Source organism: Alligator mississippiensis, chromosome 5, assembly GCF_030867095.1.
Source record: "Alligator mississippiensis isolate rAllMis1 chromosome 5, rAllMis1, whole genome shotgun sequence".
NCBI classification, from domain to species: Eukaryota; Metazoa; Chordata; order Crocodylia; family Alligatoridae; genus Alligator; species Alligator mississippiensis.
In genome coordinates, this window is record NC_081828.1 from 98265667 (window position 1) to 98283535 (window position 17869).

General features: G+C 41.8%; 1 protein-coding gene across 8 annotated transcripts in view; it reads right to left on the reverse strand.

Moving 5' to 3' along the window:
- DNAH5 (dynein axonemal heavy chain 5) overlaps positions 1 to 17869 on the reverse strand; it is a 278412-nt gene that overhangs the window by 121594 nt on the left and 138949 nt on the right. For all 8 annotated transcript variants that reach the window (XR_009462504.1, XM_059728602.1, XM_059728606.1 and 5 more), the window contains exons 34-40: positions 17378 to 17602; positions 12553 to 12725; positions 11574 to 11752; positions 10138 to 10325; positions 9259 to 9453; positions 6149 to 6283; positions 5258 to 5365 (exon numbers count right to left, since the gene is read on the reverse strand). Coding sequence is in view for 7 of the 8 variants with exons in the window: in XM_059728602.1 (XP_059584585.1) it covers positions 5258 to 5365; positions 6149 to 6283; positions 9259 to 9453; positions 10138 to 10325; positions 11574 to 11752; positions 12553 to 12725; positions 17378 to 17602 (1203 nt within the window). In the remaining variant the exon portion in view is untranslated. The remainder of the gene's footprint in view (positions 1 to 5257; positions 5366 to 6148; positions 6284 to 9258; positions 9454 to 10137; positions 10326 to 11573; positions 11753 to 12552; positions 12726 to 17377; positions 17603 to 17869) is intronic.

A 17869-nucleotide genomic window follows, 5' to 3' on the forward strand; every position in this document is an offset into this window, starting at 1 on the left:
AAAAATAAAAACAAAACTCAGCAGCTTTCAAATCACAGGACTTAGTTCTCATGGGGGACATTAATTATTGGAACATCTGCTGGGAGGGAAACTCAGCAGTGTACAAGCAGTCCAGCAAGTTTCTGGAGTGTGTTGTGGCTAACTTTTTGATACAGATGAACCATACTCCAGCTGCTGGCCTGGCTCCATGCAGCAGAAAGTCACCACTGCTGCAATCCCAGGAGGCCCCCAGGACCTCAGGTAAGGCTTCTGGGGCCAGCCCAGTGCTGGTCCCAGCCACCTCTACCCCACCCAGGGTGACTTGCCACATGCCAGAGCGCATGTGGCATGGGCATGCCCTGGGAACAAGTAGCAGCAGCTTAAGGTGCACCTCTTCCACTTGTCCCTAGGAAGTTAAATGTCCCCACTTGTCTGGACAGGCTCATAGAATACAAAATACTAAGGGGAGGAAGGTAAGAGCAGCAAAATAAGGACACTGGACTTCATAAAAGCAGACTTTAACAAGGACCAGGAACTTGCCACAGAAGGCAAGTCGGGGGGGAGAAAAGGAGTCCAGAAGAGCTGGCTGTATTTTAAGGAGGCCCTTTTAAATGACCCAGGAGCAAGCTATCCCAATGCAATAGAAGAAAGAGAAGTGCAACAGTAAGTCAGCCTGGCTAGACAGCAATCTCCTCAATGAGTTGAAGCTCAAAAAGGAATCCTACAAAAAGTGGAAATGTGGTCATAGTACTAGGGAAGAGTATAAGAGTTTTGCAGAGACATTAAGGGAGAAAATGAGTAAGGCCAAGCCACAACTTGAGATGCAACTCACAAAGGTCATAAAGGACAATAAACAGAGTCTACAAGTATGCGAGGATTAAGAAGACCAGATGAAACCATGGTGGCAATGAAATCCTGCTCCCATTTCTCAATTTCATCAATACTACTTCTAAACTCAGCTCAACATAACCTGCGCTCCCTTTTATCTCCACTAGCAAGAACAAAGTCAAAATAGCCTTCTGGGTCTCCACTGTCTCTTCTGCCCGTTACAATCAAGGGTGGGTCCCCACATGCAGGTGTGCAGTTCATGCCACTACAAGCAGTTTTGTGGTGCCACAAACCACACAAGTACCAAAATTTGCTAACAGCAAATCCTGGTAGGAAAAATCTCTGGGGGGGAAAAAGTGGTGCAGAATACACATCACTAGCATTCACCAGAATAAATAAAGGGCTGGCCATCTAGAGCAATGCTTTGGCTCCTGGCCAGACTCCATGAGGCCAGATGTGTTCCCCTGCTGCACCAGGACACCAGGTAATATTGCTGTGGCCCTACCCCAACCTGAAACAATTTGCTGTGAACTGAAGCACACATGCAGGGGCATAAAGCAGTGGCACAAATTTGTGCTGCGGTTATTTCTGCCTCTATAGCCACGACCAGACGAGTGCAGCCATGTGGTATGCAGCACCACGGAAACGTCTGCAGCATGACATACCATACATTCAGCTGTTCTCTGCCCTGCAAGGGGGGGGGGGGGGGGGGGGGGAGGATATCCAGGAGTCAAAAAAAACCCCATGCAAAAAAAGAAGTGGAGCAGTACACATAAGGGCAGTATGCACTGCTCAAAAAACCTGGAACCTGGCCAGTTAAAGCTACACTGGATGCTGGCCAGGCTCTGAGCAGCAGGATTGCCACTGCTGCAGCCTCAAGAGGCCCTGAGAAGGAGCCTGATATAACGAAGGAGACTGATAAAAGCAAGAGCAACCCCAGGCAAGGATGCTGAAGCCAGCCTGGTGCTGGCCCAGACTCACCTACCACACCCAGGTAACCTGCTGTGCACCAGAGGGCATATGGCACAGGTATGCATCTACTAGAGGCCACCGAACCAGGAGAAGGATGTGGAAGAGGCCTTCTTTAAAAAAAAAACAAAATGAACCATACTCCAGCTGCTGGCCTGGCTCCATGCAGCAGAAAGTCACCACTGCTGCAATCCCAGGAGGCCCCCAGGACCTCAGGTAAGGCTTCTGGGGCCAGCCCAGTGCTGGTCCCAGCCACCTCTACCTAGGGACAACTAGCAGCAGCATGAGGTGTCCCACAGCTAGTTGTCCCAAAGCAAACAAGTGTCCACATTTGTGTGGATGCAGCCTATAATGACATGTCCCTGCATGTGGGGACCCAACCCAAGACTTTCAGCATCATTGCTAGTGTTGCTGCAAATTTGGTGGCACCAAGGAACTTTAAGTACCATATTTACTCAAATCCAAAATGACTTTCAATTTAAGAATAACTTAGATTGAATTTAGAAGAATTAGATTCTACGTATGGAAAACTTATAAAATGGTTATAATTAGATTATACACATGGAAAAGTATTAGAGGAGTGTCTTTAAGTTGTCCCCTCCCTGCACTGCTACAGCAGAAAAAGCACTGGCAGGGAGGCATGTAGTAGAGTAGGTGGTGGGGGAGTAGTAATGTAGGGGTCAAAAGACCCCTTGCCCCTGTTTCCCCACTTCTTTCTTCTCCTGCCCCACTACACTTTCAGCCCCAGCCTGGCCATACAACAGCCAGTGGTGGCAACCTTCGCTGCTGCCTCCACTGCCACTGTTGCATGACCAGACCAAGGCCAGAGCTTCTATGTGCTCCATATGCAAGAGGAAGTGAAGCTAGCCCTGCCTGACAGTAAGGTGGGAACAGTGGCTGCTGCAGCTCTGACTCTGTCCCTGACCTAGGCTTGAAGCAAAGTCAGAACAGCAGCAACTCCCTGCCTCCCAACCCCCACCTCCCAGCTTTTTACTAAAATCCAAGACAAGGTGCTTTCCCCTACCCTCCACCCCCATGTTGAATGGCCAAAAATACCTGGTCTTGGATTCAAGTAAAAACAGTAATAAGATGTGGAGGAATCAACCTCTCTGCCTGGCTGTCTCTCTGATGTATGGCCGCAGCCCAAACCACCCCCGCCCCGCCCCGCCCCCGGTTACAAACTCTGGCTGCTGGATGCACCTGGTCATCTAGGTAACAGGGCTGAAATTCCTGAGGGGGGGGGGGGGGAAATCTTGCTCATGCTGTGTAACCCTAAGAACTCTCACCTGAGGGTGCTGATTTTTTTTTTTTTTTTTTTTTTTTTAAACTGACCAACCAGCATCTGCTGAGGTCTGAGGATACTGGTTTATGGTTAGGGCCAAGGGATGAGGTCAGAAAGGTAATTTAAGAGTCCATCCATCTTGGAGAGGAAAGGAGAGGAGAGATCTTGGAAATCACTCGCATGCAAAAGATGTGCTTGCCTCCTGAGGAAGCTAAATCAGCCTCCGGATGATATTTGTGAGCAACTTAACTGAATTTCAGCTAGTGATGTAAGATGAAGTGTTCTAGAAACATATCAAAAGGCTAACAAGCTGTTTGTTTGCTCTGGGATTTTATTTTGACTTGTACCCCCTCTCCCCATGCCTACCCTCTCCAAGCAATAAAGCTGTCTGTTATATCAAGCCTTGCTGGAACTGCTCGAGAGGGATTAGGTATGACTTTTAGCCCCCTTCGCTCAGCTGACTAAGGGAGGCTACTGTGAATGCTTCAGGCTAAAGGAAGCACCCCAAAAATCTCATGGTGGGTTAAGCACCCTTCAAGGTCTACAAGGCTGTGTTCCCCAGGGACTATAGAGCCTGGACAAAGACCAGGTGGTGGCAGCAGTTGTGAGTGTACTCCTGACTGACCCCCTTCCTGGAGTTGGAGTCCTTGGGGAGGCATCAAAAGCTTGGTTTTGTTGGGCACAGTGAGGTGGGTGGCTCAGTGCAGGAGCACCCCCTACTGATCCACCACACAAGAGAACTTTAAACATTTGCAAGTGTTATAGCCATGATTGTATAGGAAATATGCAAGAGGAAAGGATTTCTGTGGGTAGCATCTTTCATTGGACAACTGCATGATAGGGATGGACTTAGACATGCTTTTGAATGTAATGTATTCTTCTTCAGGGACTTTGGAAAGCTTATCCAAGTTTCTCCCTACTGTGCAACTAGTCCAATAAAAGATAAAATCACCCATGGAAATCCTTGCCTCTGGAAAGTAAGTTGACATGTATGTGCTGTGAACCAGATTAATAAATACATTTAGTTTCCCGAATGCCAATTTCTGGAAAATATTAAAGCCACTCCTCACCAATAAACTGGAGCCAAAGTGCCAGATTGCTTTGAATTTGCATTTTCAAAAGAGAGCACACCCAAATAGCTTATATCCTAAACCCACTAAGTTACTAAGTTCAGAAGTCACACTATCTCCAGAGTCTGGTCTGGGCCACTTCCCTTAAGGCTACTATTTTATTTCTTTTCATACAACAAATTGAGTACATCACTTATCCCTTCATATTCCCATTCACAATCTTGAGGCTGCATTGGATGAGGACTCTCGTGATAGCTTACAATGGAGACTAATGGGCGTAGTGCTCAAAATTTATAGAAGACCTTTGTTCAATTCAGACTTTTTGGCCAGAACATATCTGGTCATTTTCCAATTGACAAAGTACATTGTACACTAGGTTAACAGTTCATTATTGCAATTGCATGAATACCTACTTCTAATTTTCTTCTACTCTTTTCTTTTCTGAACTGTAATGTGCTTTTATTGGGTAGTATGAAGTAACCAAATTTATCATCTTTATATTCAAAATATACCTATCCAGTCAAGTCAAAATTACATGTGCAGAGTTCAGGATTTAAATTAGTGGGGAAAAAACAAAACAAAAAACACAACAACACACTTCTGACACAATATAGTATTTTAGCTTCTTTCCAGTGTTATTTTTCACAATTTGGACTACATAATGAGGAACAGTTGTAACATTGGGAAGTAATACAATACAGCAATTCTTTTGAATGAATGATACTCAAAGCCTATTTTTCTCTTTGAGGAGCACATATGCGCCAGTTAGAGTCTGAGTTACCTGGCAGGGGTTAACACAACAACATGTTGACTGTGGAAAAAAAAAATTTCTACACTAATCATAGTACTTGGCTAAACTTGTCCAAAAATAAATTAAGACTGACCAAGGTTTACAAATTTCAACCATTAATTTGTCCCTGAAAATTAGTGTTTAAGAATTTAAGTGACAATACTGAAGGCTCACTAGCACATTACAACCATTTTTTTCCCCCTCATTCAAGAAACTCATTCTTGCAGTGGGCAAACTTTCAATAGTGTTTATTATAGGAATTCCAACCATGTTTATACCACACAAATAATCACTCTGTCTTTCATTAGTCATAGGGCTATGCACTAAAAGAATCATTACCTGTTTGTTAATAGCAGCTTCTAGTTCTGGATAGCCTGCTTTATCAAGTTGAATGCCTGGGAACAGATCCTCCATCAGGCTTAAAAATAATGGTTCATCTTCATCAATCTACAACACCAATAGAAAAAATGATTAAATGAATGCCACAAACATTTTACTTTCATTAATGGTGCGCTAGGGTCAAATCCTGCTCTGCATCATGGACTCCAATAACTTGAACACATTAAAGTTGAGATAGTTGGACTCTGAGGGTATCTGGCACAAGGAAAAGGTATTATCAGCCTGTAAATTCATAGATTCCTCCAGTGCAAGACAGACTAAGACAAACTGTGAAGAGAGATCTAGAGCTGGGATTCCATTTTACTACGATACAGGGGACAAAATTTTCTCAATACAACGGATAAGAAAGTGACAGGCTTTTCTCAGAATCTGGAGTGGAAAAGAAAAGAGTATTGTGTCACGTAAGTTGCAAGTGACAAAAGGAATTAAAGTCTAGGAAGACATTAACAGAAGTTTATCACATAGCTTTTATTTGTCCAGCCAACATTTCAAATGTTATCAGATAAAGCCCAAACCAAACACTAAACAAGGGACAGAAATGAAAATCAGGTATATGGTAGCCAATTTTGGAATCACTACCTAGAAGTAATAACTGAAGCCATAGAAGTGTAAAAAGGTACCCATCAACAGTAAGGAAGGTAAAAACTAAACTCTAAATGATGCCAACAGGAGAGGAAAGAGTATTTCTAAACTAACCTTGAGAAATTTAACATATATCTGTTGATTAAGCCATTGTTACACACATTCTCCCACCTTACAGTTTACTAGTATTTCCAAGCATTCGACTCAAAAAACAAATGACGACAAATGGTTTAAATATGTGAAACTTACGAGTTTAGAAAGGTTCATGTCTCTCAATATTCGCATGACAATAGTAGATTCTGTATCAGTGGGGTTTGCTCTTTTTGCTGCTCCCAGTGTACGCAGTACTGACAAAATATTCCTCAAACCAAAGTCATAATGAACCTAGGAAGTATCAGAAGTTAACAAAATTCATTAAGCAACTCATTTCCCCTATGGAGGAGAACAATTCATTTAACAAGAAGAACATAATTCTGGAGCTCCTCCACAGTTACTGCTATGTTACTGCATTCACTACTTAGATTCAACTTTTCTAAAGTCACACTGTCAAAAACATTCATCTCATTCATGCTGCAGTTTGTCCATTTATTCAACTGGAAATGGAAATTACAATGACAACTTCCAGAAAGCACAAAAATCTGGGTTTTATTTCAATGTAAAATGGTATCACTCAGCAGTGGTAATATTAATCTCCAAAAAGAGTCGTCCTCTCCCTCAGAGGACAATTACATGCAAAAGAATTGTAACTCGCAGATGTAAGCTAGATTATTTTTTAAGCAAATAACCTCTCTGCAAACTTGAATAACGATCATAGAGTTGGACATTAGAGTTGAAAGTACACCTCAGCGAACAGGCACCTTCCCCCCCTCGACCCCAACTCTGCCCTCCAAAATAAGGATGGTCTCTTAAGTGAAGAAGCTGATTTCTCTTTACTGGAATAGAAGCAGGGAGGAACAGAAGTACAGAAAACACTGTATTCTAATGCTGCCAAGATGGCTGCCACTTCTTGGTGGCTCCAGCAAACAAGAGACAAAATCCAGTGTTTACCCGCCTGCAGCTGTAGCAATTAACTGGGCACTGTAGTTTGTGCCTAAAGCAGCCACTGAGCTTGCTCAGGGCAAGTGCATGGCTGCATGCAGTCTGCTGTTGTATCTTGATGAGGCTGATGGAGTAGAAACAACACATTAATATTTACAGGAACTTAAAGACTTATTTACAGGAAATAATCTAGCTACTGCCCTTGCAAGGGTCTGGAATCAAGCCTTGCTGCTATCCTGCCACACCAGGAAGTTCCTGCTGTGTCATCTAGGCTGTCTCCTGGGATACCACATTTCCAGAGGACTTGCTCTGTGTCACAGTCGGCCATGCACACAGTCGGCCAGTCGGAAAAATCTTTTTTTCTATATTCTACCTTCCAAAAATAAGGAGCATGTGTCATTTGGGGGCATTTGGCATGAAAATATCGTATTTTTAATGTGCCTTCAGGTTTGCTTTCATGGAACAGAAAAGGAAAAGGGTCACAGTACCTGTAACATCAACTTTTTGTTTGTTTGGTTTTTTTAATCTATCAGTATTTATATTGCTGTAAACTACTCCTGTAGGCTAAGAGAACAGTTCTGCACTTCAAAGTAGGACTCTCTTCCATTATCTTATTGTGTGAGGTGAAGCAAAAAAAAAAAAAAAAAAAAAAAAAAAAAAAGCACATTAGCCTCTTGTGCAGAGGTTAGCAAGCTAGCTAATTCTTACCAGGGCACACTTTGACAAAGTACTTCTTTTGCTTTCTAGCTAAGAGATATGCAATATGTAAACAACAATGAACAAGTGCAATAAGGTTTCCCTTCTCCCACCCCTCCTCCTCCCCCATATTTAAAGTGTTTAAGTTATTTATTTGACACCCAGGAAAGCATTTTACTTTATTCTGCCTATATGGAGCCATCTGTCAATGCCAACAGCTAGAATCCAACATTTTCTAGAAGAATGATTCTAAATGGGATTGTGTACATCTTCCACTTATTTCCTAGACTGATTTAATCAAGGACCATGTATTCAGGCCTTGGAATGCGGGGAAGACTTTTATTTGTTTAAATGCAAACTGATAACTCCACAGACAGCAAGACAAATCCCATAAGGAAGAGTAATGTTCCTTCATGCTCTTCTAATGGCAGAGATAGGAATGCCCTGAAAATTATCTCCATAGATCCTTTGATTTATTATGCAGTCTGTTTGATAGGAGAAGACAATTATTTTCAGGCACTACTGAGGGCTGGTTCTCAGAAATACATTGGGTCATCCAGGAGAAACTCCTCAAAACATACAATATAGCCTAGGTAGCAAAAACTGAAAAAATCCTTTCTGTTGCCCCTTACAGTAACAGTACATTAACACTGAAGTGCTACTTCAGCTGCTGACAGATGTTGAATTAAAGGCATGATGTGATCTGATCTATGATCTCAATCATCATGCCTCTTGCTTTGCCACAGGTGCATGACAGGAGGTACGATTGTGGGATCACAGATCAGATCCCAAATGCACCATATTGCTGGTGCAGGAGGAGCCCAGTGTCATGATCCTGGGCTCCCTCTGTACTGGCAAGTGGTACTTCTAAGGATGGAAGCACCTGTCAACTAATTGGGACACCCAGCTGCAGGAGCACATGGAGCCCTTAACTGCCTATAGACATGCTTATTAAATCTGCTCCACATTCTTATTAGAATACTCCAGCATCACCTCACTGTCACATGTATTAAGCACCCCCTGCATTTCAAAATGGCCATGGGGATCTTTTCACTAAACCTCATTTAATGACCTTTAGCTAAAGTGCCTCTGTGGCCATTGTGAAATGCCAGGGACTTAATACATCTGATAGTGAGCTGCTTTAATTAGAGTGGCTGTCCAGGAACCACTCTAATTAAAAATGCCCCCCTACCTCCAAGCACATCTACAGGTAGCCCTTGGCTCCAGTGATGGCCCCATATTTAATTTATGGGGGAATGGGAACCTGCCACAAAATTATTATATAGATTTTTATGTAACAACTTGTGGCTTATTCCTTGTTTTATCATGCCATCAACTAAATGGATGTGTGGTTGGGTTACTAAAGATGTGATTAACTGGTATTAACCCACCAAATAACCATTCAAATTCTAAGTAATCTTTTGTCAAATGATAGCCACCTTACTTCACAAAAACAAAGAAACCCATAATACTTTAAACCCAAAGGATAATAAACTCCATTCAGTGACCTTCTGGTTTAGTATGTGTTAATCACACTGATAGACCCATTTCTCTGCTCCATAGCTCTCTGATATTAAGTGCCAGATTAAAGTTATTAAAAAGAGACAGCTTTCTGACAGCTTCACCTGCTTAGATAATTGCTCCTCACACAGTTTGTATAGAGTGAAGAATTTCCTTGCCAGTACAATGTTATTAATAAAACCACAGCTAGCCATCTTGACCCGTATTATAATCTGACGATCAGGAACCATCATTGCTACTGAACGGAAATTTATCTTCAGGTTTTCAGGCAGCTCTTGTCGTCCAGCATATCCTGGGTTCTGAGGAGAAGAGAAAGGTTTAAAGTTGGCTTTGTGGTATGCAAGAAGAAAGATAAACTATCTGGACTTAGTTAAGCAAGATGTGTTTTAATATTTAATTACAACTGTGTTGTGAGCTTAATACAAGACTTTCTATACATGTTCAATTTCGTTTTGGCTAAGGCAGACAACAAAAAAACTCCAAACTCTATGAGTGCCTTAGCAGTTGTATTCCATCACTTATTACAGATTTTTAGCACTTTTACTCCCTTTAGTACTGAAAGCAAATAAAGCTAAGCAGGTGAAAGCTGGATTTTATTTTTCTTGAGTCACTATAATTAGCCAGGTTTATCAGTTAAATCTGTAAAAATAACTTCAAAAGGTGCCATATTGCAGACAATGGCCACAATTTAGTAGGCAGAACATGGATTATAAATGTGAAAGTCCATTACTAATTTATTTTCAGGTCCCAAACTGAATTTGCAAGGCTGACTGCTAGAATAAACTGGTTACTAGTTAATTTGGCACATTTGATCTGCAGTCACTTAGACTCAACCCTGTATACTGGCTATATAATCAGTTTTCCTTCTCAAACAGGAACAGAATTTTAACAGCTTAGGTGACACTGACATCAGGGGTTTAATGAGTACCATAAATGCCACCAGTATACAATGACAAATTCCAAATACCCCACAGATTACCCACCATAGTTAGAAAGATTCCAAATTCAGAATTCATTTCCACATTATCTCCATCAGTGAAAATAAAATTCTTTTTACGTTCCTTCTTACAAGTCAACACGATCGCAATTTGCTGTGCAGCTACTGATAATACTGGTAAGTCAATACGATTGAATTCATCGAAGCAGCCCCATGAGCCAGACTGAGCAAGACCTTAAAGAGAAAAATACCACTATGCTTCTGAACACTGCAATGTTAAATGCATGGACACTAGAAGTTGTATTCACTGAGAAGAGAAACTAATGGTAAAAGCAGATAAACTGAATTAATTCTGTTTACTTACTAAGTAGTCTCATTTCCAAGAACTAAAAAAGAATCTAGTGGGAAAAATTTGTTTGGTCATAGTTCCAAGCCTCTCTCAGCTAATACCCAGCACCAGAAGTTCTCTCTGGACTACAGGCCCAGTATTTGTCCAGGTCATATCCTTGGTCTCCAATTCATTCTCTCCCAGGACAGTTAATGCCCATCAAAATCCATCAGTCAGGCATGGTTTCAAAGTGATGGCTTCTCCTGTTTCAGATATCTTGATCCATAAACATGAGACTCATCAATAAATGAAAGGTAACTGTTAAAGCTACCAGTTTCCAGCCATAATAATAATAATAATAATAATAATAATAATAATAATAATAGTACACGTCAGATAAAAGGAATGAACCACCTAATTTTATTTACATGAGAAAAAGGTTCCAGGACAGCCTGATCTTAGAAATACGTTTTTTCCAGAATAACCAAGTAAATATCATACTATGAATATTTGTTAAGATGCATTTTAATACACAGTAACTCTCAAAAAAAGAAGAAAAGGTGAATATTCAGGGTTCAAGTGCGTCCTCCATCATTTTCAGGTGAGGAAAAACACAGTCTACACTCCCTTCTGTCTCTACTCATGCCAAATAATTGTTCTTAGTATTTAAGAATAATATTTAAATACCATTAAAGAGTCTCTCACTTTTGTTAGCTATTTTAAGCAACATAAGCATTTTAAATTCTTCATCAGCTGACATAGTAAGCCAGAATCCATGAATTTATCAACAGGTTAGACAGCCACTCTATTTAGCTCTTACACATGGTAATGTGCATAATGTACATTCTTTTAATAAAGGTTTTGATCTTGTTCCTGTCTAATACAGTTTGACATTTGTGTTAGGAATATAATTAGTTCTCAGTTTTCCTTAACTCACACAAGTTCAAAAGAAAGATTTTGGTTGAACTGGAACCTTTTCTTAATAAAGAATAGCCATTCTCTTGTCCTTGAAAACTGTCTCTATAAAAGTATTTCATTATTGTAAAAAACAGGGAACGCTGAAATAAGTTTGAGGCCCAAAGTCTAAAGCACATGCATACTCTTATTCTGTAAGGTATTATTGAAAAAGAGAACTCTAACTGGGCAATTCTCACCTTTGAAAATTCTCCCTAGTCCTCGGAAATCCATCTGGTCTGAACAGTTGAAGACCACAACATATTTACCAAGGCACCTTCCCATGTCTTTGGTAGTTTCGGTCTTCCCTGTTCCTGCTGGCCCAGCAGGTGCTCCGCCCATGCTCATCCCCAAGGCTTGAGCCAAAGTAATATAACATCTACAAGGCAACAGACTGTTAAGTATCTACAGTGCAGCATTCAGTGCCCTATGCCTGCTTTATAAATCGCACTGAGAATTGCATCCTTTTAACTTGTTCCCAAACTGGACCTGGAAATGTGCCCAGGGAAAGCACTAAATTAACATGATTCAATGTCCCTTTCAATTGGGAGGCACATCTGCCAATCAATCAATCAATCAATCAATCAATCAATCAATCAATCTGAAGGACAATTCCCCACATCAGTCATCTTTGGTGCTTCTCCATGGCCATTTTAAAGCACTGTGTCATCACATCGTAATTCCTAATTATGTATGATGTCACCCAAGGCAAATTCCGTCTAAATTAGACAAAGTGACAGCCATTATGTTTAAGCCCAAATAAGAGATATTTTTAACTAATTTATTCCAAAGGATGACACACTATTAAAGCCATCAATATAGCTATAAAGAAAGATCCCTGTGAAAGCAGAACAACTGTGATTCAGATTAAATTGCACAAGCAGCATTTAATTTGGTCTTTCCTACTCAACGGTACTATTTGTGTTATATTTAATAGATCTACTTTCTATGGAAAAGTATGTCACAAAAGGCATATTGCAGAATTTTCTCAGCATTGTTTGTTAATCAAGGTCCAAGCACAAAATTCTAACTTATCACATGCCATACAAACCCATAAAGCTAAGAAAACAGTGAGACTCAAAACAGACTTTGGCAACAAATGAGCAACAACGAGCCTTGAAATAGAAAGCCCAGGCCTTTAAGCTTTAAATTAAGGGTGTAAGGAAATCAAATTCTCACCTGTCTGTGAGTGGTGTTATGACAAGTCTGTCAGTACAGCCTAAGAATTCATTCTGGTATGTAAAGCCCACATCAGTGATCTTTATGACCATCTTATCTGAGTCTTCACTAAAGTAAAATCTGCATTGTTTCAGCCATTCAAAGTCTGTGGGGCTCTTGACATGCAGACGGCACTAGGAAAAGAAAAGCAATATTTGAAAGTGCTAACAGATACAAATAGCCTTGCATTTATGCACGTTACCCAAGGCAAACCCCAACAGCACTAATGAACTTGATATAATTGGTAATTGTAGCAACTAGTAAATTTCAACTCATGGTGCTTCAGTTGTGCTTCTTGATAATTTTGCTAACAAAGGCTTTTGGAATCACTGGGTGCATCTATGCAATTTCATAGTAGCTAGGGTCAGGAGGGACCTGAACAGATCATCTAGCCTGACCCCCTGCCACAAGCAGGAATGAATGCTGGGTTCACAAGACGCTAGACAGGAGTCCAACCTCCTCTTGAATTTACCCAAGGTAAGGGTGAGGACCACCTCCTTGGGAAGTTGGTTCCAGATTTTAGCTACCCTAACTGTAAAATATTGCCTTCTGATCTCCAACCTAAACCTATTCTTCATCAGCTTATGACCATTGTTCCTCATCACCATAGGTGGTGCTGGGGAGAAAAGAGCTCTGCCTATTTGCTGTTGATCCCCCTTGATGAGCTTGTAGGCAGCCACCAGGTCCCCCCTCAGCCTCCTCTTGCTGAGGCTGAACAGTTTCAGGTCCTTCAGTCTCTCCTTCTAGGGCCCATCCTGCTGCCCTCTCACCAAGCGGGTGGCCCTCCTCTGAACCCTCTCCAGGATGGCCACATCCCTTTTGAAGTGCGGTGCCCAGTACTGGACACAGTACTCCAACTGCAGCCTGACCAAAGTCGCATAGAGGGGGAGTATCACCTCTCCAGACTGGCTTGAAATTCACCTTTGGATGCATGACAAGGTATGGCTGGCCTTGCTGGCTGTAGTCTGGCATTGGCAGCTCATGTTTATCTTGGAGTCAGTAATGACTCCATGATCCCTTTCCGCCTCTGTTTCCAAGAAGGGAACTCCCCAGCCTGTATGTATGCTGTGGATTCCTTCTCCCGAGGTGCAGCACCCTGCATTTGTCTACGTTGAACCCCATCCTACTCTCATCTGCCCACTTTTGTAGTCTGTCTAAATCTAGTTGCAGCCTCTCTCTCCCTTCAAGTGTGTCCACCTTGCCCCACATCTTAGTGTCATCAGCAAACTTGGACAGCATGCTTTCCAGCCCCTCATCCAAGTCACTGATGAAGATGTTAAACAGTGCAGGCCTGAGGAACCCCACTGTTCACATCTCACCAGGTTAAGTACAACCCGTCCACCACTATTCTCTGGGTGCGCCTCATCAGCCAATTTTTTACCCATCCAACTGTGCAGGCATCAATGCCACAGTCAATTTATTGATGAGGATGGGGTGAGAGACAATGTCAAAAGCCTTCTTAAAGTCTAGAAAGACTATGTCCACAGCAACACCATCATCCAAGGATTTAGTTACTTGGTCATAAAAGGCAATCAGGTTGGTCTAGCAGGACCTGCCTTTGGTGAAGCCATGCTGATTGCCCCTGAGAATGATCTCCCCTGCAGGCCCCCCACAGATATGCTCCTTGATGATCCTCTCTCCAAGAGCTTCCCAAGCACTGAGGTGAGGCTTACAGGCCTATAATCACTTGGGTCCTCCTTCCTCCCCTTCTTAAAAATAGGGACCACATTAGCCAGTTTCCAATCCCCCGGCACCTGGCCAGATGACCACGAATGCTCATGAAGCTGGGCCAAAGGCTCCGCAATGACCCCTGCCAGCTCCCTCAACAACCCTTGGGTGGAGGGCATCTGGACCTGCAAATTTAAAAGTGTCTAGCCCTTCCAGAAGATCCCAAACTACATCTGCACTGACTGAAGGCTTGATCGAGCTATCCCCAAGATTGTCCCTAACTCTGGTAGGTGGGATATCTAAAAACTCAATTCTCTACTCATTTCCAACTCTGACTCATGCGTGGGCTGATCACATATAAAATGATACTACTAAGAAAGAGCTGACAAAAATAGTAGGAAATAAGTCAGTACTCACAAGCAACAACATGACCCAGTTGAAAATATGTCTAATTTGGTCAACTGCACCAGATTAAGCATTTTTCAGACTTAAGATCAAGGTGATCTAGTAAAGTATCACCTTGAGAGGCTGGACACCTCCAAGTCAGCTAGTCCTGACAGATTACACCCTAGAGTACTCAAGGAGCTGGTAGGTGTCAGCCCAACAATTGGCAAAAATATTCAAAAACTCGTAGCACTCAGGTGAAGTACCTGAAGACTGGAAGAAGGCCAGTGTGGTACCCATCTTCAAGGAAGGGTGGAAAGTAGATCCTGGGAATTACAGGCCAATCAGCTTGACCTCAATCCCCAGTAAGATTCTGGAGAAAATTATCAAGGAGACCCTTCTGGATAAGCTGTCTGAGGGCAACATCCTGAGGGACAGCCAGCACTGTTTTGTCATGGGTATGTCTTGCCCGACCAAGCTCATCTGAGCTTCTATGACAAGGTGACGTATCACCTGGACAGGGGAGAAGAGATTGATTTCATATATCTGGACTTTAAAAAAAGTCCTTTGATCTGGTGTGCCATGACTTCCTCATGGGAAAAATTGACCAACTGTGCCCTCATCTACACCACAGTCCAATGGCTGTGAAATTGGCTCTGATGTTGGACTCAGTAATAATCAGTGGTAGCAAATCATTATGGCGCTCTGTGACCATTGGCATCCCCCAAGGCTCTGTGTCCTTGGACCAGTTCTCTTTAACATCTTTATCAATGATGTGGACATTGGTGTTAGAAGCGCACTGGCCAAGTCCACTGATGACACTACACTTTGGGGCATAGCATCCACACCTGAAGACAAGCTAGTGATTCAGGCTGACTTGGATAGACTTAGTAAGTGGGCAGATAGAAACTTGATGTTCAATACCAATAAATGTAACGTTCTCCACCTCAGGAAAAAAAAAACCCGCAGCATACTTATAGGCTCAGCAGTGCTATGTTTGCTAGCACCATTGCTGAAAGAAAGACTTGGGGGTCATGATTGACCACAAGATGAACATAAGCCACCAATGTGCTGTCGCAGCTGCTAAAGCAAACAACTCTGGCTTGAATCCATAGACACTTCAAGCAAATCCCAGGCTGTCATCCTCCTGCTGTACTTGGCCTTGGTGAGGCCGCAGCTGGAGTACTGCATCCAATTCTGGGCTGCACAATTCAAGAAGAATCTTAAGCTTCTCAAGAGAGTCCAGAGGAGAGCCACGCACATGATCAGAGGGCAAGAGAATAGGTCTTATGAAGAGAGGCTGAGAGCCATGGGACTCTTCAGCCTCGAAAAGCGCAGGCTCAGGGGGGACCTGGTGGCTGCCTATAAGTACATAAGGGGTATACATCAGGACCTGGGAGAATGTCTGTTCACCAGAGCACCCCAAGGAAAAACAAGGACCAATGGTCATAAACTCCTTCAAGACAGTTTTAGGCTGGACAGAAGACAATTCCTTTACTGTCCAAGCCCGCAAGACCTGGAATAGACTCCCTCCAGAAGTGGTGCAGTCACCTACTCTGGACTCATTCAACAAATGCTTGGGTGCTGATCTTGCTGGGATCCTTTGACCCTAACTGACTTACTGCCCCTGGGGCAGGGGGCTGGACTCAATGATCTTTGAGGTCCCTTCTAGCCCCAACGTCTATGAAATCTATTAAGATGCAAAGCCTTAGTGTGTTGAATTTGAAAATATATAAAATATACAGTTGGCAAATACACTCATTTCTGTCCTGAATGTTTATGGAAGGAGGAGAGAGGGACCAAGTTCTTAAAAGAACATGCTGTTGTGTTCCTTTTATAATATCTGTCCCATTTTGGATTGCCGGCAGATAATAGGTGCAGTTTTTTCCAACAAGCCAGTATTGAGACTGGAATGTTGTTATCTCCATTGCTGAGATATGATATATTAAATATTACTTCCTCATTTATTTGTAAGCTACAATCCTAAATTAAGCATTTTTTCTAAGTGGTGATGAAGAGACATTTATCTTGTGGACTTAATTGTCCTTTAAACTAAGGCTCTCTTGGAGGCTTTGACAGCAAGAACTGATTCAGTCAATGCAAATTATTAATTTTGTCAGTTCTGGGCCATTTACCATCCTTATCGAATTGTACACTAGAAGCATTCAGCTTATTTCAAGTCTTATTTAATGACTTATAGAAGGTAGAATTGCTTGAAGAGTTTTAACTAAACTTGTGGAATTAAAACATTTTAAAAGAAAGGTATCCTAAAAGCTTCACTATTCCTCTTGAATTGACACTTGTACTTGCCTTGGGATGCACGCATCAAGGTCAACTGTGGGCATATTAGTCTGGCCCTGAACTTCATCTGTGCAAGTTAACTTGTAAGTGCACAGAACAATTATAAAATCAGGGCCCATCTTTTAAATAACAAATAGATGGTTTTTTTCCTTACAATTTTAAGTTTTAAAAACTAAGAATTCATCAGTCTTGACTGTAAGTCACTTTAGTGACTTATTTTTATCCACAGAAGTATAGTGTGATTTTCAGAAATGTAGGCAGTATCTCAGAAAGTTATTGCCATAGGTTGGAAACAGTGCCACTTTCAGGTAGGGATATGTACAATTGTGGTATCTCCAAACTTGCATCCAGTCACGTTTTGGACTGTAACAGCACATTAGTTAACGTTCTTCAAAAGACTAATGTTGCTTAAAGTGAAATTCACGATACTTACTAAGTCATCAAAGATGTCCCTCTGGTGTACATGGATAGTGATTAGTGTCTCGTATTTAATTCGTTCAACTGAACTAAGGTCTTTTGTTGTCATGTCTATCAGAGTGTTAAGTAGATCCAAGAAAAACTGGTTTGTCTTCTGCATTATTTTTTTATCATACCGGGCATTAGACAAAGCTTCTTCTGAGTCCCTTGTCCAAATCATTTGGATTCCCAGTAACCCAACCTTGCAAAACATGAAATAGCATGGTCTGAGAAAAAGGGTTATTTGTAGCGAACATATATATTGTCTATAAATCTTTCGTTGCATTTTGAAATGTTACTCATGCATTCATCTAGGATATACACTTACCTGAATAATCATGTTTAAAAGCCAGGATATGAAAAATTTTGTGACCGCTTTTGAAAAAAGACTGGGATACCTGATCTCTGAAGAGATATTTTTTCCATCAACATTCCTTTGCCATTTCTCTTGCCCCAACTAGAGACTACT